General features: G+C 38.8%; 1 protein-coding gene across 4 annotated transcripts; it reads left to right on the forward strand.

Annotated features, from left to right (window-relative positions):
* Nucleotides 1–3119: 3119 nt before the first annotated feature.
* LOC139754550 (WD repeat-containing protein WRAP73-like) lies at nucleotides 3120–26567 on the forward strand. Of its 4 annotated transcripts, none has more exons than XM_071671887.1 (8): nucleotides 3125–3724; nucleotides 6588–6770; nucleotides 8082–8258; nucleotides 8990–9211; nucleotides 11164–11332; nucleotides 13423–13638; nucleotides 18405–18537; nucleotides 19936–20531. In XM_071671887.1, exons 1-8 carry the CDS (start codon nucleotides 3569–3571, stop codon nucleotides 19946–19948), a joined length of 1269 nt encoding a protein of 422 aa, XP_071527988.1. In that variant the 5' UTR covers nucleotides 3125–3568; the 3' UTR covers nucleotides 19949–20531. The 4 variants fall into 4 exon arrangements, with proteins under 4 accessions (XP_071527990.1, XP_071527988.1, XP_071527989.1 ...); XM_071671888.1 differs by lacking the exon at nucleotides 19936–20531 and adding an exon at nucleotides 18669–19929 and having other exon boundaries at nucleotides 3126–3724; XM_071671886.1 differs by lacking the exon at nucleotides 19936–20531 and adding an exon at nucleotides 20539–26566 and having other exon boundaries at nucleotides 3127–3724.
* The last annotated feature ends 96 nt before the right edge of the window (nucleotides 26568–26663 follow it).

The raw sequence follows: 26663 nt of genomic DNA on the forward strand, positions 1-26663 counted from the left end.
TTATTTATTTGATGATATTCCTCATTTACAGTTACTGAAGAATGAATTTTGCTGAGGTACTAAAAACTAGTGGAAGCTTGTTAACATGGTCACCTGATGGTCGTTTTTGTGCAGTACCTGTAACTGCAAGATTAGAGATTAGGGACTCTACCTCACTACAAATTTTAGTTACCTACAACTGCATTGATATTATCCAGGTATGTGAGCAAGTTAGCACTATGATGTGAATTTATAGTTGTGTTGTATTTATGATTTAATAGTAAGCTGCAAAAAGTACCTAAAGCACTGTGAGATTTAAGAGGGTGCAACTGGGACATAGCCCTAGCACCTCCACAGAGGTGACTTAAGGAATTTTTTATATCCCAAGGGGTGGCTTCACTTTAGATGTCTGTCATAAGGCTTGTAACATAGCTCATTATTGGTTGGCAATCATGAGTCATGAGTAGCAAGTATGTTTTCACAAATATTTAAATGCTTGACAGCAAAGTTTTGATGATGGAGTCTAAATCAGGTCCTGAACACATGCAGTGTAAGAGACTACAACTGTGAACAGGCAGTAAGGTCACCCTTTATTGGAACAAGATGCATCCTTCAAACTATAGTGTAGTTGCAGATCTTTGTGTTATAGGATGCCACTCTTCTATTCAATGTAATTTTTAGGAATATATGATAGTATATGCCTCTGACACATATATCCTCTTTTTCAAGCTTTCCTCACTCATTCTCTCCATGTGACCAAACCATTTCAGCATACCCTCTTTATTTATTACGCTTACACACATACACACATACACATGTATATACATAAATGCCCATACACGCACATATACATACATATAAATAGACAGACAAGGCAGTGGGTATCGATTGTATTGCAGTGGAATTTATTAAAAAGGGGGTGACTGTATTGTTGACTGGTTGGTAAGGTTATTTGATGTATGTATGACTCATGGTGAGGTGCCTGAGGATTGGCGGAATGCTTGCATAGTGCCATTGTACAAAGGCAAAGGGGATAAGAGTGAGTGCTCAAATTAGAGAGGTATAAGTTTGTTGAGTATTCCTGGTAAATTATATGGGAGGGTATTGATTGAGAGGGTGAAGGCATGTACAGAGCATCAGACTGGGGAAGAGCAGTGTGGTTTCAGAAGTGGTAGAGGATGTGTGGATCAGGTGTTTGCTTTGAAGGATGTATGGGAGAAATACTTAGAAAAGCAAATGGATTTGTATGTAGCATTTATGGATCTGGAGAAGGCATATGATAGAGTTGATAGAGATGCTCTGTGGAAGGTATTAAGAATATATGGTGTGGGAGGCAAGTTGTTAGAAGCAGTGAAAAGTTTTTATCGAGGATGTAAGGCATGTGTACGTGTAGGAGGAGAGGAAAGTGATTGGTTCTCAGTGAATGTAGGTTTGCGGCAGGGGTGTGTGATGTCTCCATGGTTGTTTAATTTGTTTATGGATGGGGTTGTTAGGGAGGTAAATGCAAGAGTTTTGGAAAGAGGGGCAAGTATGCGGTCTGCTGTGGATGAGAGAGCTTGGGAAGTGAGTCAGTTGTTGTTCGCTGATGATACAGCGCTGGTGGCTGATTCATGTGAGAAACTGCAGTAGCTGGTGACTGAGTTTGGTAAAGTGTGTGAAAGAAGAAAGTTAAGAGTAAATGTGAATAAGAGCAAGGTTATTAGGTATTGTAGGGTTGAGGGTCAAGTCAATTGGGAGGTAAGTTTAAATGGAGAAAAACTGGAGGAAGTAAAGTGTTTTAGATATCTGGGAGTGGATCTGGCAGCGGATGGAACAATGGAAGCGGAAGTGAATCATAGGGTGGGGGAGGGAGCGAAAATTCTGGGAGCCTTGAAGAATGTTTAGAAGTCGAGAACATCATCTCGGAAAGCAAAAATGGGTATGTTTGAAGGAATAGTGGTTCCAGCAATGCTGTATGGTTGCAAGGCGTGGGCTGTGGATAGAGTTGTGCGCAGGAGGGTGGATGTGCTGGAAATGAGATGTTTGAGGACAATGTGTGGTGTGAGGTGGTTTGATCGAGTAAGTAATGTAAGGGTAAGAGAGATGTGTGGAAATAAAAAGAGCGTGGTTGAGAGAGCAGAAGGGAATGTTTTGAAATGGTTTGGTCACATGGAGAGAATGAGTGAGGAAAGATTGACCAAGAGGATATATGTGTCGGAGGTGGAGGGAACGAGAAGTGGGAGACCAAATTGGAGGTGGAAAGATGGAGTGAAAAAGATTTTGAGTGATCGGGGCCTGAACATGCAGGAGGGTGAAAGGCGTGCAAGGAATAGAGTGAATTGGAATGATGTGGTATACCGGGGTCGACGTGCTGTCAGTGGATTGAACCAGGGCATTTGAAGCGTCTGGGGTAAACCATGGAAAGTTTTGTGGGGCCTGGATCTAGAAAGGGAGCTGTGGTTTCGGTGCATTATTACATGACAGCTAGAAACTGTGTGTGAACGAATGGGGCCTTTGTTGTCTTTTCCTAGCGCTACCTCGCACACATGAGGGGGGAGGGGGGTTATTCCATGTGTGGCGAGGTGGCGATGGGAATAAATAAAGGCAGACAGTATGGATTATGTACATGTGTATATTTGTATATGTCTGTGTGTGTATATATATGTGTACATTGAGATGTATAGTTATGTATATTTGCATGTCTGGACGTGTATGTATATACATGTGTATGTGGGTGGGTTGGGCCATTCTTTCATCTGTTTCCTTGCGCTACCTCGCTAACGCGGGAGGCAGCGACAAAGAAAAATAAATAGATAATGAATATGTATTTTTAACTGTTCCAGAACCCCTTTCCATGAAAGGGCCCTGATGTTACCCAAGACTTCCCTTCCAGGGGCTTCTGCAGTCCAAGGCTGCACTGTTTCCAGTATTAGGGAAATAATGGACTCCTTTGAAGTGAGAAGTTCTTCGATGAGACTGTACCCCCAATGATAAATCCTCACCAAAAATTACTTTTCACTTGCAGTGTAACCTGATATACCAGTTAAGTTGAGCATCAAAACTAACATTGAATATCGAGTGATTTAATCTACAAAGGCTTTGTTGTGTTTAGAGAATGTAATAACATTTGCAAAGTGTAACCTGGAGTTAAGTAATGTAGAAGTAGGATAAGCGTTAGTAGAAATTAAACAAATGTGGATGAGTGACGTAAATGTATGAAAAGGTAAGTCATACCTGTGGTGGTAAAGAAATAGAACTTGAAATAAGAAAATAGAAGGACTGGGCCGTTAAAGTGGGGTGGCTGTAGATTGTGATATGTTCATTTTTCAAACAAATTTATACCAGAGTCATGGAAAACTCTAAAATTTTGTTTTCAGTTTTCTGTAGGAACCGTTATTATACTGAAAATGGCCGTTTTAGAGACATTTATCTTTTCCCAGTTGCAGTTGGTCTCACTGTAGTAGTGAAATAATACCTCACACCCTTCTCTGTTTTGTTGTATATTTTAACTGAATAGCAGCATTTCTTTTATTTGAGTATTCATTGAAATGCATCTTGTATAAGTTATGTTATTTATTTGATGATATTCCTCATTTACAGTTACTGAAGAATGAATTTTGCTGAGGTACTAAAAACTAGTGGAAGCTTGTTAACATGGTCACCTGATGGTCGTTTTTGTGCAGTACCTGTAACTGCAAGATTAGAGATTAGGGACTCTACCTCACTACAAATTTTAGTTACCTACAACTGCATTGATATTATCCAGGTATGTGAGCAAGTTAGCACTATGATGTGAATTTATAGTTGTGTTGTATTTATGATTTAATAGTAAGCTGCAAAAAGTACCTAAAGCACTGTGAGATTTAAGAGGGTGCAACTGGGACATAGCCCTAGCACCTCCACAGAGGTGACTTAAGGAATTTTTTATATCCCAAGGGGTGGCTTCACTTTAGATGTCTGTCATAAGGCTTGTAACATAGCTCATTATTGGTTGGCAATCATGAGTCATGAGTAGCAAGTATGTTTTCACAAATATTTAAATGCTTGACAGCAAAGTTTTGATGATGGAGTCTAAATCAGGTCCTGAACACATGCAGTGTAAGAGACTACAACTGTGAACAGGCAGTAAGGTCACCCTTTATTGGAACAAGATGCATCCTTCAAACTATAGTGTAGTTGCAGATCTTTGTGTTATAGGATGCCACTCTTCTATTCAATGTAATTTTTAGGAATATATGATAGTATATGCCTCTGACACATATATCCTCTTTTTCAAGCTTTCCTCACTCATTCTCTCCATGTGACCAAACCATTTCAGCATACCCTCTTTATTTATTACGCTTACACACATACACACATACACATGTATATACATAAATGCCCATACACGCACATATACATACATATAAATACACAGACAAGGCAGTGGGTATCGATTGTATTGCAGTGGAATTTAATAAAATGGGATGACTGTGTTGTTGACTGGTTGGTGAGGATATTTAATGTATGTGTGACTCATGGTGAGGTGCCTGAGGATTGGCGGAATGCATGTATAGTGCCATTGTACAAAGGCAAAGGATATAAAGGTGAGTGCTCAAATTACAGAGGTATGAGTTTGTTGAGTATTCCTGGGAAATTATATGGGAGGGTATTGATTGAGAGGGTGAAGGCATGTACAGAGCATCAGACTGGGGAAGAGCAGTGTGGTTCAGAAGTGGCAGAGGATGTGTGGATCAGGTGTTTGCTTTGAAGAATGTATGAGAGAAATACTTAGAAAAGCAAATGGATTTGTATGTAGCATTTATGGATCTGGAGAAGGCATATGATAGAGTTGATAGAGATGCTCTGTGGAAGGTATTAAGAATATATGGTGTGGGAGGCAAGTTGCTAGAAGCAGTGAAAAGTTTTTATCGAGGATGTAAGGCATGTGTATGAGTAGGAAGAGAGGAAAGTGATTTGTTCTCAGTGAATGTCAGTTTGCGGCAGGGGTGTGTGATGTCTACATAGTTGCTTAATTTGTTTATGGATGGGGTTGTTAGGGAGGTGAATGCAAGAGTTTTGGAGAGAGGGGCAAGTATGCTGTCTGTTATGGATGAGAGGGCTTGGGAAGTGAGTCAGTTGTTGTTCGCTGATGATACAGCGCTGGTGGCTGATTCGGGTGAGAAACTGTAGAAGCTGGTAACTGAGTTTGGTAAAGTGTGTGAAACAAGAAAGCTGAGAGTAAATGTGAGTAAGAGCAAAGTTATTAGGTACATTAGGGTTGAGGGACAAGTCGATTGGGAGGTAAGTTTGAATGGAGAAAAACTGGTGGAAGTGTAGTGTTTTAGATATCTGAGAGTGGATTTGGCAGCGGATTGAACCATGGAAGCGGAAGTGAATCACAGCGTTGGGGAGGGGGCGAAAGTTCTGGGAGCGTTGAAAAATGTGTGGAAGTCAAGAACATTTTCTCGGAAAGCAGAAATGGGTATGTTTGAAGGAATAGTGGTTCCAACAATGTTTTATGGTTGCAAGGCGTGGGCTATAGATAGAGTTGTGCAGAGGAGGTTGGATGTGCTAGAAATGAGATGTTTGAGGACAGTTTGTGGTGTGAGATGGTTTGATCGAGTAAGTAATGAAAGGGTAAGAGAGATGTGTGGCAATAGAAAGAGTGTGGTTGTGAGAGCAGAAGAGGGTGTTTTGAAATGGTTTTGTCACATTGAGAGAATGAGTGAGGAAAGATTGACAAAGAGGATATGTGTGTCAAAGGTGGAGGGAATAAGAAGTGGGAGGCCAAATTGGAGGTGGAAGGATGGAGTGAACATGCAGGAGGGAGAAAGGTGTGCAAGGAATAGAGTGAATTGGAACGATATGGTATACTGGGGTCAATGTGCTGTCAATGGATTGAACCAGGGCATATGGAGCGTCTGGGGTAAACAATGGAAAGTTTTGTGGGACCTGGATGTAGAAAGGGAGCTGTGGTTTCGGTGCATTATACATGACAGCTAGAGACTGAGTGTGCAGTTTTTGTGCTTTATATTTGACAGCTAGAAATTGTATATGAGCAAATGAGGCCAGCCCTCACCTATCTCCCTGGTGTTACCTTGTTAACATGGGAAACAGCAAACAAGCAAGGAAAAAAATGCATGTGTATGTTTGCATATATACTTTTGTCCCATAGGAACCAACTCTTTTATTATTATATAATTCATAAATATACCTTGGAACTCTTCTCAGGAAATGCTGTACCATAATGGCCGTGTTACAATCATTAACAACAAGATTGTAATCAAATGACACAACCTCATTGCAGGTGACTTTTCATTCTTAGCATAACTACAGGTAAGCAGAGTCCAGACTTCACATGCATGTGGTCACACTGCAAGTGAAAAGCCACTTTAGGAGAGGTTGTGTTATCATTAGTGGACAAAAAGAAGAATAGTCTCATTGAGGGACTTCTTCCTCTAAATGAATCCATCATTTCCCTTCTTGTGATTGAAATGCATCCTTGAAGCTGTAAGAGCCCCACAGAAAGGGTACTTTGGTTGTACTGTATAATTTTATGAAGATTTGCATTAAGTTGTTTGTTGCTTGGTCTCTAAAGTTTTGCACTTACATTTAAGAAAAGTAAAAAATAAAATCTTTATTCTCAGATAGTAGAATGGGCCCCTGATTCCTCTTATGTGTTAACTGGAAACTACAAGCGTTCTGTGGCAGAAATATGGTCTATTGGAAACCCTGATTGGAGGTGCAGAGTAAATGAAGGGTCAGCTGGCCTTATAAGAATATGTTGGGCTCCAGATAGTCGTCACATCTTAACCACAGCTGAGTTTTGTGTAAGAAAAGCATAAAGTTATTACTAGAATGACACTTGAAAACATCTCACACTGTCCAGTTTGGCCAATCTAAATATCTTCTCCGAACTTGCACTATGTGTGTCTTCCTCTCACTCTTTTTTTTTATCATTATTTAAATCAGACCCTTCTTTTACTCACTGTAAATCACTTATTTTTCCAAATAGCTACAACCTGCCTCTCTTTGAAAAGCAAATTCTCCTTCATGCTGTTCTATTTTTCTATCCTCTTAATGCTTGGCATTGGTAAGGACTTATACTGTGACTGGAACCTTTAGAAAAATTATATGCTACCCATAGTTTGAATTTTAGACAGATTGAGTGGATGGCATTGCAAAATGTATAATGTAGTTTATGAAAACAAAAGATTTAGGTAAATGCCATATGGCTTCATCCATATGTATACTGCAGACTAACTGTCATGTTAGCTGAATGTTTGTGGGTTTGAGTCTACAGTAACTGAAAGATCACTGGAATGCAGGCATTTGAAATGGGTCTTTTGGGTATGGATAGGAGCTATTATGGAAGTAGAGTGAGGAAAGAAGTTAGACTTAAAGATGGTATGAACTTATCAGAGGGACTAGTTGGGGAAAATGACTGAAAGAATGTATGTGAGTGAAGTGAGTGATTTTAGGAATGGAAAGGTAATATAATTTAGGTGTAATGACATGTGTATATGAGGGAATATGCAGCATTTTGCCAGGTTTGTGGTATGTAAAATTAACAAACTTCCCCAGTATATTATGGGAAAAGGTTTATAGCATGCCAATAGATTTCATTATGTTCCCTCTAAATTAAAATATAAGATCAGATTTGGCAAATAAATATGGCCAATTTGAATGTGGACTAAAGTTATGGAGAACAGGGTTTTGAATAAGATTGCCCTATACCATTGTGTACAGAATTTTATTTTCTGTAATTCACCTCTTGTTTGTCTTTAAAGAGCATCTTTAAAAAGTGCATTCTCTACATCTATAGGATTATGGAAGGCAACTGAAAGTGTTGGATTTGGTAAACTGAGTCAGTATCTAGGAAAAGAATGTTTTTGTTAAAGATTCTTTTAGACAAGATTGATTAATGTGTTTGCAATTACTGTAGATTAAGTATATAAGCATTTGATCTACCTTATGTAGTTGAAAAAGATAGTAATACCCATAGAGAATGGTTACATAGAACATTTCTTCCAAGTATCTATTTTATAATTGGCAGTGAATGCCTGAAATTCAAAGTTATTTTTATAGTTCCAACTTTTAACATATTTGCCATAACAATTTATTGTTATTCTTTTTCACAGCTACGAATTACTGTATGGTCTTTAATTAACAAGTCAGTTTCATACATTAAGCACCCCAAGAACATAGCATTAGGCTTGCAGTTCAGTCCCGACCATGATTATTTGGCTGTTGCTGAGAGAAGAGAGTGCAAGGACTATCTTTCCCTATTGGAAACTAAGTCATGGCAACTGGTTAAGGTAATGTGTAATCATTATTGATTATATGATAAGATTTGTGAACTTCTATTTAGATATAGGCTTTCATTATTATCCATTGTTATTGTTTTATGATTATTGTTTGCTCTTCTGTATGTGTGATTGCACATGCTGTTATAAGGTATCCCAAGTCAGTCTCATTGCTGCACTTCACCATCAGTTCAGACATTTTTGAACCTTTCTGTCAATAACATAAGCGTTTATTTGTCCTCACAGTTACCTTTTAGATTTTTGTTTTGCTTGCAACTTAGTCTTCTGCATTACTCTTACTTTTTTACTTATATCACTGACCAGATCCAGACTTATTTGGTAATGCCTACTGTAGCTCCTACCCCAGCTTCCTCTCAAGGCACTTACTAGTGACACTGGTGCACATATCAGGGTTCAGCTTGAGTATGTGTGTATGCAGTATACTAATACAAAATCAGTATTGTTGCTATGGAAAGAAAGATGCTTTGAGTTACTGGGGCCTGAGCATTTAAAGAGGTTGTGAGGCATTCAGTTTCATTAAGACTGTATCATTTCCATCATGCAGTGATTTTCTGTTTCTTTTTATGTAACTACAGTTCACATTACTCTTATTAGCATCCTCAAAATACTCATACTCCATCATGAACTATGTACTGTATTTTCAAGTGATAATGAGTATATGTAGATGGCATTTTTCATAATTTCATATTTTTGAATTCATAATTACTTTTTACTTTGTCCAGCACTTTGAAGTAGCAACAAGAGACTTAGCAGGTGTTCAGTGGTCAAGTGATGGCTCAGTACTTGCCATTTGGGAGTCTCCTTTGGAGTATAAAATTCACATCTATTCTCTTAGTGGCCACTGTCTTGTGACTTACTCAGCATACCAGTGGTCACTTGGTATAAAAGGAATAGCTTGGTCTCCTTCTGGCCAGTTTCTAGCAATTGGCAGCTATGATCAAAAGGTAAGTTTTTTCTTTTTACTCAGAACTCCTTTGATTACTTACCTTTAGTGTGTTTTTAAGCCATATCCTGGTTGTAAAGTTAATTGAAAAATGATATCCAAATTATCCTCTTTGTCATAAATCCCTACTATTCAGTCACACTTTTACCCCTTTAGTCTGCTGACTTTCTGCTTGCTTACATCCACCTAATCTAGTTGATAAAAAGAGTAGTAATTTCAGGCAGTCTCTCCTTGAATATTTTATCCATTTACTTTAGGATTTATATTTTATGTTGGAGGCTCCAGTCACGGACAAAAGTCCACGTCAAGGCTGGGCCTTAATTAAAATATGAAGAGGTTAATGAAAGGAGAAACAGAAAAGACAGAGGAGAGTATTTATGAATTTTGGAGGAAATGAAAAACATGTCTTTCAGAATGTGTTAGGTCATAGTTATTGTGAAAGAAATGAAAGGGTAAGGGTACTCCAAAGCTTCGAGGTTTATGGAAAAAAACAGTTATGAAAACGGACCACCCTTGAGTTGTCAACAGCCACATAGTAATCATGTAATCATGTGATGCAGCAGTTTGCTGAGTATTGTATGGTCTAGCTAGTGGTGGGAGCACACAAGCAGCCAGCTTTTGGGAACAAAACCAAAGTAATACTCATACAAGAAGGAAAGTGAGCCAACATTGCAGTGTAGGGCTAGTGGGTCATATTTTGAAGTTAACATTGTAGAGTTTATAAGCTGAACTGCTTTTGACTTAACCCTGTCAAGTAGAGATGCAGAGCTAGAGCCACCCTAGATGTGAGAGAGATCAGTCCTTTCTATAAACAGAGCAACTATTCCGAGGGAAAGAAATTTCAACAGCCAAACAGGATTCCCAGATTCTTAGAGGCAGGCTTCCTCCCCTTTTACTCATAATCTCAAACTTTTTTTTCTCTCTCATGATGATGATAAATAATGATGCTATTCAGGTTGAATTGTAGAAAGTCAGTTTAACATAGATGTAGATTATACCAGAAATTTGGTTGAGAGAGCAAATGAAAAAAGTGGAGAAATGAAGAAATATAATAGCAGGTTAGCAAGTGGAGGTAAGGGAACTGGACATCCCTGCCTTTGCTGGTAAAGATAATGTAAAAGACTTCAGAATCATCATAAAGAAAAGGCTGATATTTGGATATCACATTGAAAGAACTTATTAGCAAGTCCAGTAAAGACTGGAGTGATAATGAGAATTTTCAATATGAAAGTTAGATTGCTAATTGTAAAAATGTTTACTGTATGTAGAAGAGGCAGAATTGAATTTTGTGTCATTGAATTAAATGTACTGTGTTTTATGGTTACCAATGAAAGCTTAAATTGGTAAACCTGGGTGAGTATAGAAACACCTGACAAAAGAAAATTGTGGGAATGAAGCATATGGACTATCATGAGAGGTTGAAATAACTTGAACTATATAGCTTAGAAAGAATAACCAAAAGAAATGTGAAAATTTATGTATGACAACAAATTAAAGGAATTGGAGGAAATGTTTTAGGACTAAAAACTTCACAATATGCAAGAAACAGAGTAATTACATTTTCAAGAATCCCATGGAATGTCTCAAAAAAGGCATCAAACAAAAATAGCACGAGCCCAGTGAAAAAGATGAAAACATTACTCTTATGCCAAATGAAATAAAAATCCTGCAAGGGGTGAATACAGGAACCTTTAAAAGACTCAACAAATGCTTAAAAAAGTTCCAGATTAATCTGAGACTGACAACTGTATATCATGTATGGCAGCAGAGAATGGTAGGATTGTTAAACAAATAATGTATTTGGATAGTGTTATGTGTTAGCCCTGCCACATTTCAAAATCTCAGCTCAGGTAGTCTGATATTGTTAGATACTCTCTCATGGGGCAAAGTTGTCTATTGATTTTCTTTGTTATGCAAAGTCTAGCCCTCATTAAGAAGATATGATAATTGTAGGTACGGCTGATGAACCACTTAACATGGCGCATCATCGCAGACTTCCCACACAACTCATCTATTGCTTCTGGTAATTGTGTAATCTACAAGGAAATAGAAAAGCCTTTGACAGGTTACCCAGCTACATTGGCTTCAGTACAAGGCCTTCCACTAGTTCTTGAAACTGCATGTAAGTTTGAATATCAGTTTTGCCCTCTATCTCTTTTTTGTGATACATAATTCTTTTTTTGCATTTAAAGAATATTTGGTCAATGTAGAATCTACAAGTATGATAAAACTTCACATTATTATATAACTGTTTTGTAGATTCATTATATGAATGTACTCAGAGGAGGCTTATGCAGTCATTATAACAAGTAACAAAGTTTAATTGATACTGCAAAGACTTTTTCCTCTGCTTGATTACTTCAGTTTAATTGTGGAGAAAGGTATACAGATTTTCCTCCTCCACACTTTCTTTTGTATTTCTTCCTTTGCCCTTTCTACCTAACCTCGCATCTTTCTTCCACTTCTGTTCACCATAATTGTCCATTCTAACATGTCTTCAGCCTCCGAGTAAGAGCTTAGATGCCCTGTTCATTGGAGTTTTTTCCTTAACACATGTCCATCCTAGGCCCCTTACATTGGTGCTTTTGTCTATTTTAGATATTTGTAGCCTGTAGCAAATTTTTAATGTTAACACTTTTCCTGTCTCTTTCATTAGTATTCACAGTAATTTTACTTTCTCTTATCAACATTTCCAATAATTCTCATAACCATCCCATGTATCTTTCTCTTGTACATCATTTTCTAAACTTGCTTGTGAGCTAAGGCTGCTTGTGTTCACATAAGTATCTTATGTAGACCCAATTATGGATTATGTATCTCAAGATAAACAGATTTGGTTGTTTTGCCTTTAACTCCTCAGAGAACTAATCAAAGTATGTAGAAATTGTTTTATTTACTTTTATTTATTATACTTAATCACCGCCTTCTGTTAGCGAGGTAGCACAAGGAAACAGACGAGGAATGGCCCAACCCACCCACATACACATGTATATACATAAACACTCACACGCACATATACATACATATACAATTCACTGTATACATACTTATACATATGCTGACATATACATATATACACATGTACATATTCATACTTGCTGCCTTTATCCATTCTCATCACCACCCTGCCACGCATGAAATAGCACCCCCTCTCCTGTGAGGTAGCACCAGGAAAAGACAAAAAAAAAGGCCACATTCGTTCACACTCAGTCTCTAGCTGTCATATGTAATGCCCCGAAACCATGCCTCCCTTTCCACATCCAGGCCCCACAAACCTTTCCATGGTTTACCCCAGACGCTTCACATGCCCTGGTTCAGTCCATTGACAGCACGTTAATAAACAAATATCCATCATGTTACCCAGACTTGGTAGTAAATGGAAGCACCTGCAAGAGACTTTCTTAAGCAATTTCTCATAAGACCATATTCACGTTGATGTAGATAGCACTTAGATTACAGAACTAAAAGGAGGTATATGTAGTATTTACCTAAGGTTATTCTTAGAATGCTTTTTCTTGATGGCCAGGAGTTATGTTTAGTCAGACTTCAAGGTTTGTTGTAGAATTTTAGTAAATTTGCAAAGAGTGTTGAATATTCTTGAGATGAACTAACTGGAAGCAGCCAAGTTTCACTTTTCATCCAGTTGCCAGTTTATATGATTGACCCCAAGATGGTCCTGATCAAAACAAATTCCATTAAATGAGACTTCTAATCAGTCAGACAAGGGACTCTGAAGCATCTTGTCAGGAAGCTTACAAGATACAACTTAGATTTTACTTTAAAAGATACTGATTTGAGCAAAGCTGAAAGGAAGATATATGGTGTGTCACAGCACTTAATGTAATATTAAGGTGCAGAATGCTTTGATTCTCTTGTTTATATTCCTGCATATCATCTGCAAACAGGCTTGTCACTAGCCACCATACCTCACGAGCACACTCCATATATGCACCCTCTTTCCCTGAATTTACTTTCATCTCTTATCACTCCATCACTGTATATGTTAAAGAGCCATGGTGACATCACACACCCCTGCCTTAAACCCACTTGCATATCAAAACTTATGTCCAGCTCTCCATCCATATGTTTCATTCTCTTAACAGTAATTCTAAGATAGTGACAGTAAGTACAGATACAGGTTTGTTTGTCTTGCATCTTTGAATTTGGATGTAGTTAGCATCCAAGTATTATGTGCTTTTTAATCATTTGCAGATGAGGAAGAGGAAAAGAGACCGGTGAACATTGCCTCAATAAGTGTAGAACCAGGGAAGCAATCTCTTCCACGTATGGGGATTGGTACTCTTCTCTTCAGTAAAGATAATCGCTACCTAGCAACACGCAATGACAATATGCCAGCTTCCATTTGGATATGGAATATACCAAAGTTGACACTCAAGGCTGTGCTTGTACATGTCAATCCTGTCAGAGGTATGTAGATATTTTCTAACATTCATTTTAAAGTTGAAGTGATTTGAATGCTCTGACTTCATTAATTCACACAAGTAGTTGAGACTTCTTATTGAATTATGTAGATGTGTCATATTGTGGGGAAGGTGTGTAAGAGAAGTGCTTGTGATATTGTAAAAGGAATCTTTTGCATGTAATAAAGCAAGTTATTGTAAGAGTGTTATGGTTTGTTGTAGGAGAACAGGCAAGGCAGTGCAATTTAAAATGTAGAATTATAACTAATTTGTAAATTATTTCATATTGCTAGATGAGAGTGAAGGGAATTACAGTGGATGATAAATGAGATGTACATATTCTACAAAAGAAGAAGATTCAAGGTGAATGTGTGTAAGATTAAGATGATGGTTATTGAAAGGAAGAAGAATGAAGTGGTTGATTTTGTCATACCGTTTGAGTCAACAAATTTCTTCGTTAAGGCTTATTTATCTGTTCCTCATGTGAGAAATAGCAAACATGTATGAAAGAAAAGAATATAAAAATGATAGATTAAGTGAAGTACACTACAGGGTTAGGATTGGTTCACATTTTATTCTGGATCAAGATTATCCAGACAATAGAATTAAAGGAGAGAACTGTACAGGGGAGAAAGTTAACTGAATCACTTTGTTGAAATTTGAAAGGGGAAATTGTGACCTTAAATATGAAATGGACGAAATGAAGAGCATAATTCTGTCAGCCCCCAACCATAGGTGTGAAACAGGTATGGGTTGGAGTAGGCAGATCTAGGATTCAGGCTATTAAAGACATGCTTGTAGTGATAGTGAATAGGATAGGGTGAGAAATGTTGAAGTGTATAGGAGGGATTGCTAGGCAAAGACAAAATTATGGGGTATCTCAAAGTAGATTAAAAGAAGTGCCTTGAAGTGGTTTTGTCAATGTAGAGATGATATATGGTAACATTTTAGTAAAGAATGTAAAAGGCATTAAAATCAACAATGGTGAGTGTGCTAGATGTAGATCTTGAGAAAATGAACAGTAAAGTTTAGGGACAATAAATAGCAATAACATTGACAAAAATTATAGATTTTGATTAATTTGGTCTCATTTTCAAGGTATTTTGATGAAGATTATAGGAATGATAAAAGAGAAAGGACACTGTGTTGCAATTAGTATGCATAATGATGAAGATAGTAATAACCAAGCAGACAAGATTTCACCTTGATTTCACATTTTTGTACTACTTCGTATTTGTCTTTCATTCCCAAAAGTAGAGAAATAAATTAGGCTGCTTTTCATCATCAAATGAACTCATTTTGCGCACTATCACCACACAGTTGTTAGCAAAAATAGTAAGCACAAGGACAGTACTATGTGCATGACTGGCCAAGGAGGCTTGGATTAATGGTCATTGACTGAGAGAGTCATGAACTTGCTACCATGATGCTCACTCATTCTTGCCTCTCAGTGTTGTCATGTTCCTAATTTCTGCTTTATCTGGCTCAAGTGCATGGTCAGTCATCCACTCTAAAACCTTTGAAATTCCAGACAACAGTCTTGAACCATTTGAGTGCATTGCCATCATTTGATAGAGGAAAGACATATGATTATGGTATCTTAGAAAACAGATTTTCAGGTGTATAGTAGACTTCTCACTGTTACTATGAATACCTTATATGTAGGAGTGAGGCATAAGAAAATAGATTGAGGAATGGGCACTCGTCTTCCTGATATGGAAACATAAGGGATTGATTAAAATGAAAATACAGGAAGATATTAGGGAGATGGAGTTTGCTGGGGATATATGTTTGGATTAGGGCAACCTAGAGACATTTCTCTCATCATCACCCCCCTCCGAGAGTTGGGTTGCTAATGGAACAAGGCACCAGAGACATAGACAAATAGATACTTTATAGCTTGATTAATTTGAAGAGAAGTTTTATTAATCATGTAGATGAAGTGTATGGCACCACATTCTCAGCAAACATCCACTTATTTTTACTTTGTTTACTTTCAGACATTCCAGATTCTATTATTATTGATAGGTCTTTTGCCAGTTCTGCCTTTATCAATATCATCCATACATTGTATCATCCTTTGTCTAGAAATCTTTTCAGCATAATTTAATCTTATCCTTGGGGATAGGGGAGAAAGAATACTACCATAATATCTCCTGTATATCATAGAAGGTGACTGAGAGGGATGGGAGCAGGGAATTGAAAATCCTTCTCTCTTATATTTATGAAATAGAAACATTCAAAGGAACCAAGCTAGGATTTTCCTCAAGCATTCAGTCATCGACTCCTTGTGCTGCATCATTTTATGGGGAAAGGGTAAGCAGTTATAAAGAAAAATTCCCAGTAACAGCATTTTACTAGAATAGAACATTGTTAGCATAACTTATCCTTGTCTCTCTCTTGCCTCTCTCCAACTTTAACTTCTAGCCACTCAGTCAGTGTATTATAGTTCTAACATATGTTAAGGTCTTTGTGGTTGCTATTCATTATCTCCAGTGATTTGACAAGAGAGATTCCATAGTCCTTCCCTTTTAGCCATTATAAGCTTTTCTAGCTCAGTAGGTATACCCATGTTGCAACATGAAATTAATGAGTAGTATCTATTTTATTCATCTATCTTATTTATAATTGACTCAGGACTCCTTTCTAAGAAAGGGTTGTGGTGTTACTCAGGACCTATTCCCAGGAGTTCATGCAACTTCCTTTGGACAAAGAAGTTTTTGTACACAACTGTACTACTAGTGATACAGCCCTGCCAAAGGTGACTTTTCATTTACAGCGTAATGTCATGCAGGCAGAGTCCTGTAACACCAGAATAGTATTTATATTTATTATACTTTGTCGCTGTCTCCCGCGTTAGCGAGGTAGCGCAAGGAAACAGATGAAAGAATGGTCCAACCCACCCATGTACACATGTATATACATACGCGTCCACACACGCACATATACATACCTATACATCTCAACATATACATATATATACACACACAGACATATACATATATACACATGTACATAATTCATACTGTTTGCCCTTATTCATTCCCGTCGCCACCCCACCACACATGAAATGAAAACCCCCTCCCCCCGTGTGTGCGCGAGGTAGGGCTAGGAAAAGACAACAAAGGCCACATTCGTTCACACTCACACACTCAGTCTCTAGCTGTCATGTATAATGCACCGAAACCACAGCTCCCTTTCCACATCCAGGCCCCACAAAACATTCCATGGTTTACCCCAGACGCTTCACATGCCCTGGTACAATCCATTGACAGCACGTTGACCCCGGTATACCACATCGTTCCAGTTCACTCTATTCCTTGCACGCCTTTCACCTTCCTGCATGTTCGGGCCCCGATCACTCAAAATCTTCTTCACTCCATCTTTCCACCTCCAGTTTGGTCTCCCACTTCTCGTCATTCCCTCCACCTCTGACACATATATCCTCTTGGTCAATCTTTCCTCACTTATTCTCTCCATGTGACCAAACCATTTCAAAACACCCTCTTCTGCTCTCTCAACCACACTCTTTTTATTATCACATATCTCTCTTACCCTTTCATTACTTACTCGATCAAACCACCTCACACCACATATGGTCCTCAAACATCTCATTTCCAGCACATCCACCCTCCTCCACACAACTCTATCTATAGCCCACGCCTCACAACCATGTAACATTGTTGGAACCACTATTCCTTCAAACATACCCAAGATAACGTTCTCGACTTCTACACATTTTTCAACGCTCCCAGAACTTTCACCCCCTTCCCTACCCTGTGACTCACTTCCACTTCCATGGTTCCATCCACTGCCAAATCCACTCCCAGATATCTAAAACACTTCACTTCCTCCAGTTTTTCTCCATTCAAACTTACCTCCCGGTTGACTTATCCCTCAACCCTACCGTACCTAATAACCTTGCTCTTATTCACATTTACTCTCAGCTTTCTTCTTTCACACACTTTACCAACCTCAGTCACTAGCTTCTGCAGTTTCTCACCCGAATCAGTCAGCAGTGCTGTATCATCAGCAAACAACAAGTGACTTACTTCCCAAGCCTTCTCATCCACAACAGACTGCATACTTGCCCCTCTCTCCAAAACTCTTGCATTCACCTCCCTGATCACCCCATCCATAAACAAATTAAACAGCCTTGGAGACATCACGCACCCCTGCCTGTAAACCGACATTCACTGAGAACCAAAACTTTATAGTGACGGAGAATTAAAAGGGTAGATGCTTGGGACTGATAGGTATCAGTTACATCCACAGAGGTATGGTTATTATAGTTCCTGATATTTAAAAGAAATGAGCAGTAAGCTTATATTTAGCTAGAATTGCTCTCCTGTATTGTAATCCATGACCTCCCTCAGATGCTAAAGATTTGGTAGCAGTGCTCAGAACATTTGTTGAGGGATTGAGTATTGATCTAGCTGTTTTATAAATGCAGTTATTGACTGATTTCAGCCTAAAAATAAAGATTATATGTGTAAAGAATAAGGAGTGTCTCTCCAGGGATATACAAGAGAGAAGTATAAGTAGAGAAACTGAAGAAATAAAAGGGCTCAAGAATAGAGAAAACAGTGCAGCTTATAATAGTAAGATAAAGCTTTGAAGGATAGCATAGAGTGCAAGATTTTGTAGTAGACTGCCATCATTATATCATTATAGATTATAGTTTTCACTAGGAGAGGAGATATCATTATAGATTATAGCATTCTAAGGTGTTATAGTTATTGAACATAATAGTTATTTCTTTTACACTTGCAGAATTTGCTTGGGACCCACAACAACCACGTTTGGCACTGTGTACAGGAAATAACCATGTTTATTTCTGGTCTCCCTTTGGCTGTCTAACTGTTGCAGTCCCAGGAGCACCCACATTGCAGATCATGTCAGTCAGGTGTGTATTCATTATTTATTCCCAGTCTTATCATGCTGGTAAGGCTTATGGCCATTTTTGCTTGTTCTTTGGGCCCATAGAAAACATAAACAATAGTACTAAGGCTCAGAATGGATAATATATTCTTACAGTTAAAGAATGACCTTCTCTTCCACTCTGAAGATACTATCTGCTCCATTTGGCATCAGAAAAGACAAGCTAAGATATTCTATATCCTCTGATTTCTTATAGTGTTGAATCACTATAGCATGTTCCTGATTGCTTCATATCTGCAGGATCAGCAGTACTTACTAGACTATAGTTGTTAGTGGAACTACAGGATCCTCTGTCCAGTTGTTTCTTGTACAAACTATAAATGTATAGGCACATGCAAAACAGTACCTTAAGTAGAAAAGTAGGTCTTGTTAGTTAACTTAGTCTTCTGTTCAGTTTTTATAAGAAGTGGTTTGAAGTGGCCTTTCAGTGCAGCTGTTTGGGAACTTCAGGCTTATTGATTCTTTCAGACTGTAAGATTTGGATAATAACCAGTTTAAGATAATTGGTGATGTTTCCCTGTTTTCAACCTATGTGGCCTCAAAGTTCTATATCAACCTGAATTTTATGTGAAGAAGTTTGTTGCTATCATGGCCATTGATCTTGTAAGGAACATTATTATGTCTGTATTACAAACATGGCTGAATGGATTATGACGAGTAAATGAAAAGTATAAGGTCAGGGAAAGAGTAGATATTTAACATAAGGGGTAATTTAGATATGTCACATCTACTCTGTGTGAAATAAAAGCTTAAGGATAGTTGAATGGTTAGTATAAAGCCAAGGGTTAGGAGAACATTTGACTGGAAAGGAATGGAGGATATAACATCAGGCCTCTTGATGAGTAAAGGTGCTTTGCAAAGCAGAAGTGTGACTCATGATGAAAGTTGATTGATGTGAAAATTTTATTTGATTGCTGATATGCAAGTTATAGCTTACTTGCAAAATTGAAGCTGAGCAGGTCTAGAAATCACTTAAATAGCTGTGCAGAAGACGTAAATGGTTCACACAGACAGACAAGGTTTCACACTTAGTGTCCTCATAGGCATCACTTTTTTGACAAGTTTGAAACAGCAAACAGGAAGATTTACAGTCTTCTTACTATTTTTATTATCTCCATTGGTACTTTTAACAGTTACAATGAGTTTCAATCATACGATAACCCAAGGAAAAAATCACCTGAATAAGAATAAAAGGTACCTTTTATTAGCCTTCATTTACTGTAAAATTCTTTCCCTGTTGATGGTTAAAACATTTCTGGTTTTATTTCATCTGTATTTTAAGGTTTATGGTCTTCACTTAAACACAGTCTTACAAATTAGTATTTGTTTCATGAAATCTTCATGCTTCATTATTTTTTTTCAGCCTTGTGTTTTAGTGCCATTTGTATCAGTACAAGCAAGAGGGAACTGTTGAATTCATTTGGTAGTTGAATAAATATGCAGACTTGTTTGGCAAATATTTTTCAGCTTGCTATGATTTTTAACATTAAATGATTGTGATGTATAGTGATCAGCGTTTGCTGCTTCTGCTTTGGTCATCTTGTCGTGAAATTGAGGTATGGATAATTATTAGGGTTACAAGTGTTCCTCTAGGAATTAGTCATCCCTGAGCTTTGCCTCTAGCAAAATTCTCTTGCGAAACATGGAAACCTGTTTTACTCTTGCAAAACTTGCATACCTATATGTACTTGATCCAACCATCTAAATACAAATACACTTGGTATTAGATAAATTTAAGGGTATATTTAATGGGTCTTGTTTTCATTTTAGCAGCCTCATTGTTATGTGGAAAGGTTACTTAAAATTGATTACTTCATTATCATAAGGCCTCAGACAAAGCAGATTCTCCTTGCCGTAGGGGATGCCACCCTGCATGGGAGGAAAAGTCCTTTGCGATAATATGTAGCATTAAGGAATCATCAAATTTTTACCTTTCTAAAGATACTTTTTTCTTTCTTACCAACAGGTGGCACCCTTCAGGATCTTGTTTAGCATTGATGGGACGTGACCAGTTTTCTGTCTGTTTTCTGGATAGTCGTTTCCCAGTAAAAGAACCAGAGACAAGCTCGTAGCTACAAAAGTAAAAATTATTTATTTTGCTTTGTCGCTGTCTCCTGCGTTAGCAAGGTAGCACAAGGAAACAGACAAAAGAATGGCCCAACCCACCCACATACACATTTATATACATACACGTCCACACACGTACATATACATACCCATACATCTCAATGTATACATATATATACACACACAGACATATACATATATACAAATGTAAATAATTCATACTGTCTGCCTTTATTCATTCCCATCGCCACCCCGCCACACATGAAATAACAACCCCTTCCCCCCTCATGTGCGCGAGGTAGCGCTAAGAAAAGACAAAAAAGGCCACATTCGTTCACACTCAGTCTCTAGCTGTCATGTAATAATGCACTGAAACCACAGCTCCCTTTCCACATTCAGGCCCCACAGAACTTTCCATGGTTTACCCCAGACACTTCACATGCCCTGGTTCAATCTATTGACAGCACGTCGACCCTGGTATACCTACATCGTTCCAATTCACTCTATTCCTTGCACGCCTTTCACCCTCCTGCATGTTCAGGCCCCGATCACTCAAAATCCTTTTCATTCCATCTTTCCACCTCCAAGTTGGTCTCCCACTTCTCGTCATTCCCTCCACCTCTGACACATATATCCTCTTGGTCAATCTTTCCTCTCTCATTCTCTCCATGTGACCAAACCATTTCAAAACACCCTCTTCTGCTCTCTCAACCACACTCTTTTTATTACCACACATCTCTCTTACCCTGTTATTACTTAATCAAAGCACCTCACACCACATATTGTCCTCAGACATCTCATTTCCAGCACATCCACCCTCCTGCGCACAACTCTATCCATAGCCCATGCCTCGCAACCATATAACATTGTTGGAACCTCTATTCCTTCAAACATCCCCATTTTTGCTTTCCGAGATAATGTCCGACTTCCACACATTCTTCAGCGCTCCCAGAACTTTCGCCCCCTCCCCCACCCTATGACTCACTTCTGCTTCCATGTGAGTCATAGGGAAATATCCTTTGAAATTATTAATAGCAGGATACAGAAAAAGATATATGTATGAGCTTGTAAGCTCATATATGAGAGAGGAAAATGAGTTGATTTCTTTCAAACAATTTCTTGATAATTTATTTTACATTTTTTTTGTGCTATCTATTTGTCTATCTGTCTATGTGTTATGCTGTCTGTCTGTCTATCTGTCTATCTGTCTATCTCTCTGCATCTCTGATGCCCATTCCCTTTAGGAACTCCCTCAAGGGGGTGGCCACAGCAAAAGAGTCTCCATAACTTGAAATTCAAGTGCTGCTTCTTTGCCTTCAGTGCCTCACGCTTAACAAGCCATTGGCTGAGGGCAACTCAAGCACAGTGTTTCCAGAGGCTCCTACCTAATGCCTCACCTAATGTTCCTACCTGCTACTTGTACCTAATGTTTCAACCTTATGCTCCTGCATAATGGACTCACCTGCTTATCCTGTCTATTGCTCCTATCATTTTGCCTAAAAGGCAGGGTTAGCACATAGCACTTACTACTGGAAACTTTAGTGTTAAGAGAATGAGTTGTGTGAGTTAAGTGTTTCAGGTGTTATAAGTGACAAGGAGAGATTGTCTGTTTGTAGACAGAATGTCAGCAGAAAGAAAGACAGCTACCTGGGTCAGAGGAGTACAGTTTGACAACCACTGAAGTGCGGGCTCACAACACAGCGGTCAATAACCTTCCGATACCTAGGCGGGTAGTATTGGTAATATACTCCCAGATCAGTGGCTGCCTACCAACTACTGATTCTCCTTATCTGTATATTTTTCAAGATTTTAGATATCTGAGTTTATTCTTTATAATTCTTGGTTGGCTAGGAATAAGGGTACCACTTTTCACAGAAAAGGTATATGTCAGAATGTATGAATATTTCTCCAGAGTGCAAAGGAAAGGAAACCATGTTTGAAAAGAATCAGGTAAGCTTTTAGTGACCAGGAAAATTTTTTATAATGTTTTATTGATTTTGTTCCCACCGAAGATGAAATATACTATTTCATGCTTAGAATCTTAGGCTGCACTTCTTATTTACTTGAGTTTCAGTTCAATACCAGATATTCATGCATTTTTTTCTGTTCTCAATCTGCTACCCTTAAATTCTGAACATAAAAGTGAGCCAAAGACTTGTGTTATAAGTGAGCCAAAGACTTGTGTTATAAGCCTCTATCTAGAATTCTACTGGATGAAACATACGTCAGAAAATTGTTCATTGGGTCAGAAATATTGTCTCCCTGACTGCTAACAATTAAGTACAGTTTGCAACAGACACAGTTTAAACATAGACCCAGTGTGCTTTCAGAGCCTGCGAATAGAAACCAAAGCAAAGGGTATTAAGGATAAGAATTGTAAAGGAATCAGTTTATTGAGCATACCATGAAAAGGTATATGAGAAAAGTATAATTTAGAAGATGAAGATAGAAGAGTGGAGAGAAAGTGAAGAATGGGCATTTTATGAAGTATAGAGGATTTGTGGATCTATTCTTATCTGTAAAAATAGGAGCACATATATTATTCTTTTACCTTTGCATTTAAATCACCCATCATTATAATCTGGTCTTGTGCATCTAAACCACTAACACACTCATTTAGCTGCTCCCAAAACACTTGCCTCTCATGATCTTTCTTCTCATGCCCAGGTGCATATGCACCAATAATCACCCATCTCTCTCCATCAACTTTCAGTTTTACCCATATCAATCTAGAATTTACTTTCTTACATTCTATCACATACTCCCACAACTCCTGTTTCAGGAGTAGTGCTACTCCTTCCCTTGCTCTTGTCCTCTCTAACCCCTGACTTTACTCCCAAGACATTCCCAAACCACCCTTCCCCTTTACCCTTGAGCTTCATTTCACTCAGAGCCAAAACATCCAGTTTCCTTTCCTCAAACATACTACCTATCTCTCCTTTTTTCTCATCTTGGTTACATCCACACACATTTAGACACCCCAATCTGAGCCTTTTAGGAGGATGAGCACTACCCGCATGACTCCTGTTTCCCCTTTTAGAAAGTTAAAATACAAGGAGGGGAGGGTTTCTGGCCCTCCGCTCCCGTCCCCTTTAGTCGCCTTCTACGACACGTGAGGAATGCGTGGGAAGTATTCTTTCTCCCATATCCCCAGGGTGATTTAAGTGCAAAGGTGAGTAATGTGGCAGTTGAGGGAATAATTGGTATACATGGGGTGTTCAGTGTTGTAAATGGAAATGGTGAAGAGCTTGTAGATTTATGTGCTGAAAAAGGACTGGTGATTGGGAATACCTGGTTTAAAAAGCGAGATATACATAAGTTTACGTATGTAAGTAGGAGAGATGGCCAGAGAGCATTATTGGATTACGTGTTAATTGATAGGCGCGCAAAAGAGAGACTTTTGGATGTTAATGTGCTGAGAGGTGCAACTGGAGGGATGTCTGATCATTATCTTGTGGAGGCGAAGGTGAAGATTTGTCGGGTTTTCAGAAACGAGGAGAGAATGTTAGGGTGAAGAGAGTGGTGAGAGTAAGTGAGCTTGGGAAGGAGACTTGTGTGAGGAAGTACCAGGAGAGACTGAGTACAGAATGGAAAAAGGTGAGAACAAAGGAGGTAAGGGGAGTGGGGGAGGAATGGGATGTATTCAGGGAAGCAGTGATGGCTTGTGCAAAAGATGCTTGTGGCATGAGAATTGTGGAAGGTGGGTTGATTAGAAAGGGTAGTGAGTGGTGGGATGAAGAGGTAAGATTATTAGTGAAAGAGAAGAGAGAGGCATTTGGATGATTTTTGCAGGGAAAAAATGCAAATGATTGGGAGATGTATAAAAGAAAGAGGCAGGAGGTCAAGAGAAAGGTGCAAGAGGTGAAAAAGAGGGCAAATGAGAGTTGGGGTGAAAGAGTATCATTAAATTTTAGGGAGAATAAAAAGATGTTTTGGAAGGAGGTAAATAACGTGCGTAAGACAAGGGAGCAAATGGGAACTTCAGTGAAGGGGGCTAATGGGGAGGCGATAACAAGTAGTGTTGATGTGAGAAGATGGAGTGAGTATTTTGAAGGTTTGTTGAATGTGTTTGATGATAGAGTGGCAGATATAGGGTGTTTTGGTCGAGGTGGTGTGCAAAGTAAGAGGGTTAGGGAAAATGATTAGGTAAACGGAGAAGAGGTAGTAAAAGCGTTGCGGAAGATGAAAGCCGGCAAGGCAGCAGGTTTGGATGGTATTGCAGTGGAATATATTAAAAAAGGGGGTGACTGTATTGTTGACTGGTTGGTAAGGTTATCTAATGTATGTGTAATTCATGGTGAGGTGCCTGAGGATTGGCAGAATGCTTGCATAGTGCCATTGTACAAAGGCAAAGGGGATAAGAGTGAGTGCTCAAATTACAGAGGTATAAGTTTGTTAATTATTCTTGGTGAATTATATGGAGGGTATTGATTGAGAGGGTGAAGGCATGTACAGAGCATCAGATTGGGGAAGAGCAGTGTGGTTTCAGAAGTGGTAGAGGATGTGTGGATCAAGTGTTTGCTTTGAAGAATGTATGTGAGAAATACTTAGAAAAGCAAGTGGATTTGTATGTAGCATTTATGGATCTGGAGAAGGCATATGATAGAGTTGATAGATATGCTCTGTGGAAGGTACTAAGAATATATGGTGTGGGAGGCAAGTTGTTAGAAGCAGTGAAAAGTTTTTATCGAGGATGTAAGGCATGTGTACGTGTAGGAAGAGAGGAAAGTGATTGGTTCTGAATGAATGTAGGTTTGTTGCAGGGGTGTGTGATGTCTCTATGATTGTTCAATTTGTTTATGGATGGGGTTGTTAGGAAGGTGAATGCAAGAGTTTTGAAAAGAGGGGCAAGTATGCAGTCTGTTGTGGATGAGAGAGCTTGGGAAGTGAGTCAGTTGTTGTTCGCTGATGATACAGCGCTGGTGGCTGATTCATGTGAGAAACTGCAGAAGCTGGTGACTGAGTTTGGCAAAGTGTGTGAAAGAAGAAAGTTAAGAGTAAATGTGAATAAGAGCAAGGTTATTAGGTACAGTAGGGTTGAGGGTCAAGTCAACTGGGAGGTAAGTTTGAATGGAGAAAAACTGGAGGAAGTAGTGTTTTAGGTATCTGTGAATGGATCTGGCAGCGGATGGAACCATGGAAGCGGAAGTGAATCATAGGGTGGGGGAGGGGGCAAAAATTCTGGGAGCCTTGAAGAATGTTTGGAAGTCAAGAACTTTATCTCGGAAAGCAAAAATGGGTATGTTTGAAGGAATAGTGGTTCCAACAATGTTGTATGGCTGCGAGGCGTGGGCTATGGATAGAGTTGTGCGTACGAGGGTGGATGTGCTGGGAATGAGATGTTTGAGGACAATATGTGGTGTGAGGTGGTTTGATCGAATAAGTAATGTAAGGGTAAGAGAGATGTGTGGAAATAAAAAGAGTGTGGTTGAGAGAGCAGCAGAGGGTGTTTTGAAATGGTTTGGTCACATGGAGGGAATGAGTGAGGAAAGATTGACTAAGAGGATATATGTGTCAGAGGTGGAGGGAACGAGGAGAAGTGGGAGACCAAATTGGAGGTGGAAAGATGGAGTGAAAAAGATTTTGAGTGATCGGGGCCTGAACATGCAGGAGGATGAAAGGCGTGCAAGGAATAGAGTGAATTGGAACGATGTGGTATACCGGGGTCGACGTGCTGTCAATGGATTGAATCAGGGCATGTAAAGTGTCTGGGGTAAATCATGGAAAGTACTGTGGGGCCGGATGTGGAAAGGGAGTTGTGGTTTTGGTGCATTATTACATGGCAGCTAGAGACTGAGTGTGAATGATTGGGGCCTTTGTTGTCTTTTCCTAGCACTACCTTGCACACTTGAGGGGGAGGGGGTTGTTATTCCATGTATGGCGAAGTGGCGATGGGAATAGATAAAGGCAGAAAGTATGAAATATGTACATGTGTATATATGTATATGTCTGTGTGTGTATATATATGTGTACATTGAGATGTATCGGTATGTATATTTGTGGGTGTGGACGTGTATGTATATA

Source organism: Panulirus ornatus, chromosome 17 (genome assembly GCF_036320965.1).
Source record: "Panulirus ornatus isolate Po-2019 chromosome 17, ASM3632096v1, whole genome shotgun sequence".
NCBI classification, from domain to species: Eukaryota; Metazoa; Arthropoda; class Malacostraca; order Decapoda; family Palinuridae; genus Panulirus; species Panulirus ornatus.

What these genes read in the sequence shown, in the direction of transcription:
- LOC139754550 (XM_071671886.1), top strand. Translation starts at nt 3,569, where the DNA reads ATGAATTTTGCTGAGGTACTAAAAACTAGTGGAAGCTTGTTAACATGG. An exon ending in TTGGCAGCTATGATCAAAAG is followed by an intron (nt 9,212 to 11,163) that starts GTAAGTTTTTTC and finishes TGATAATTGTAG; the next exon opens with GTACGGCTGATGAACCACTT. An exon ending in TTGCAGATCATGTCAGTCAG is followed by an intron (nt 18,538 to 20,538) that starts GTGTGTATTCAT and finishes TCTTACCAACAG; the next exon opens with GTGGCACCCTTCAGGATCTT.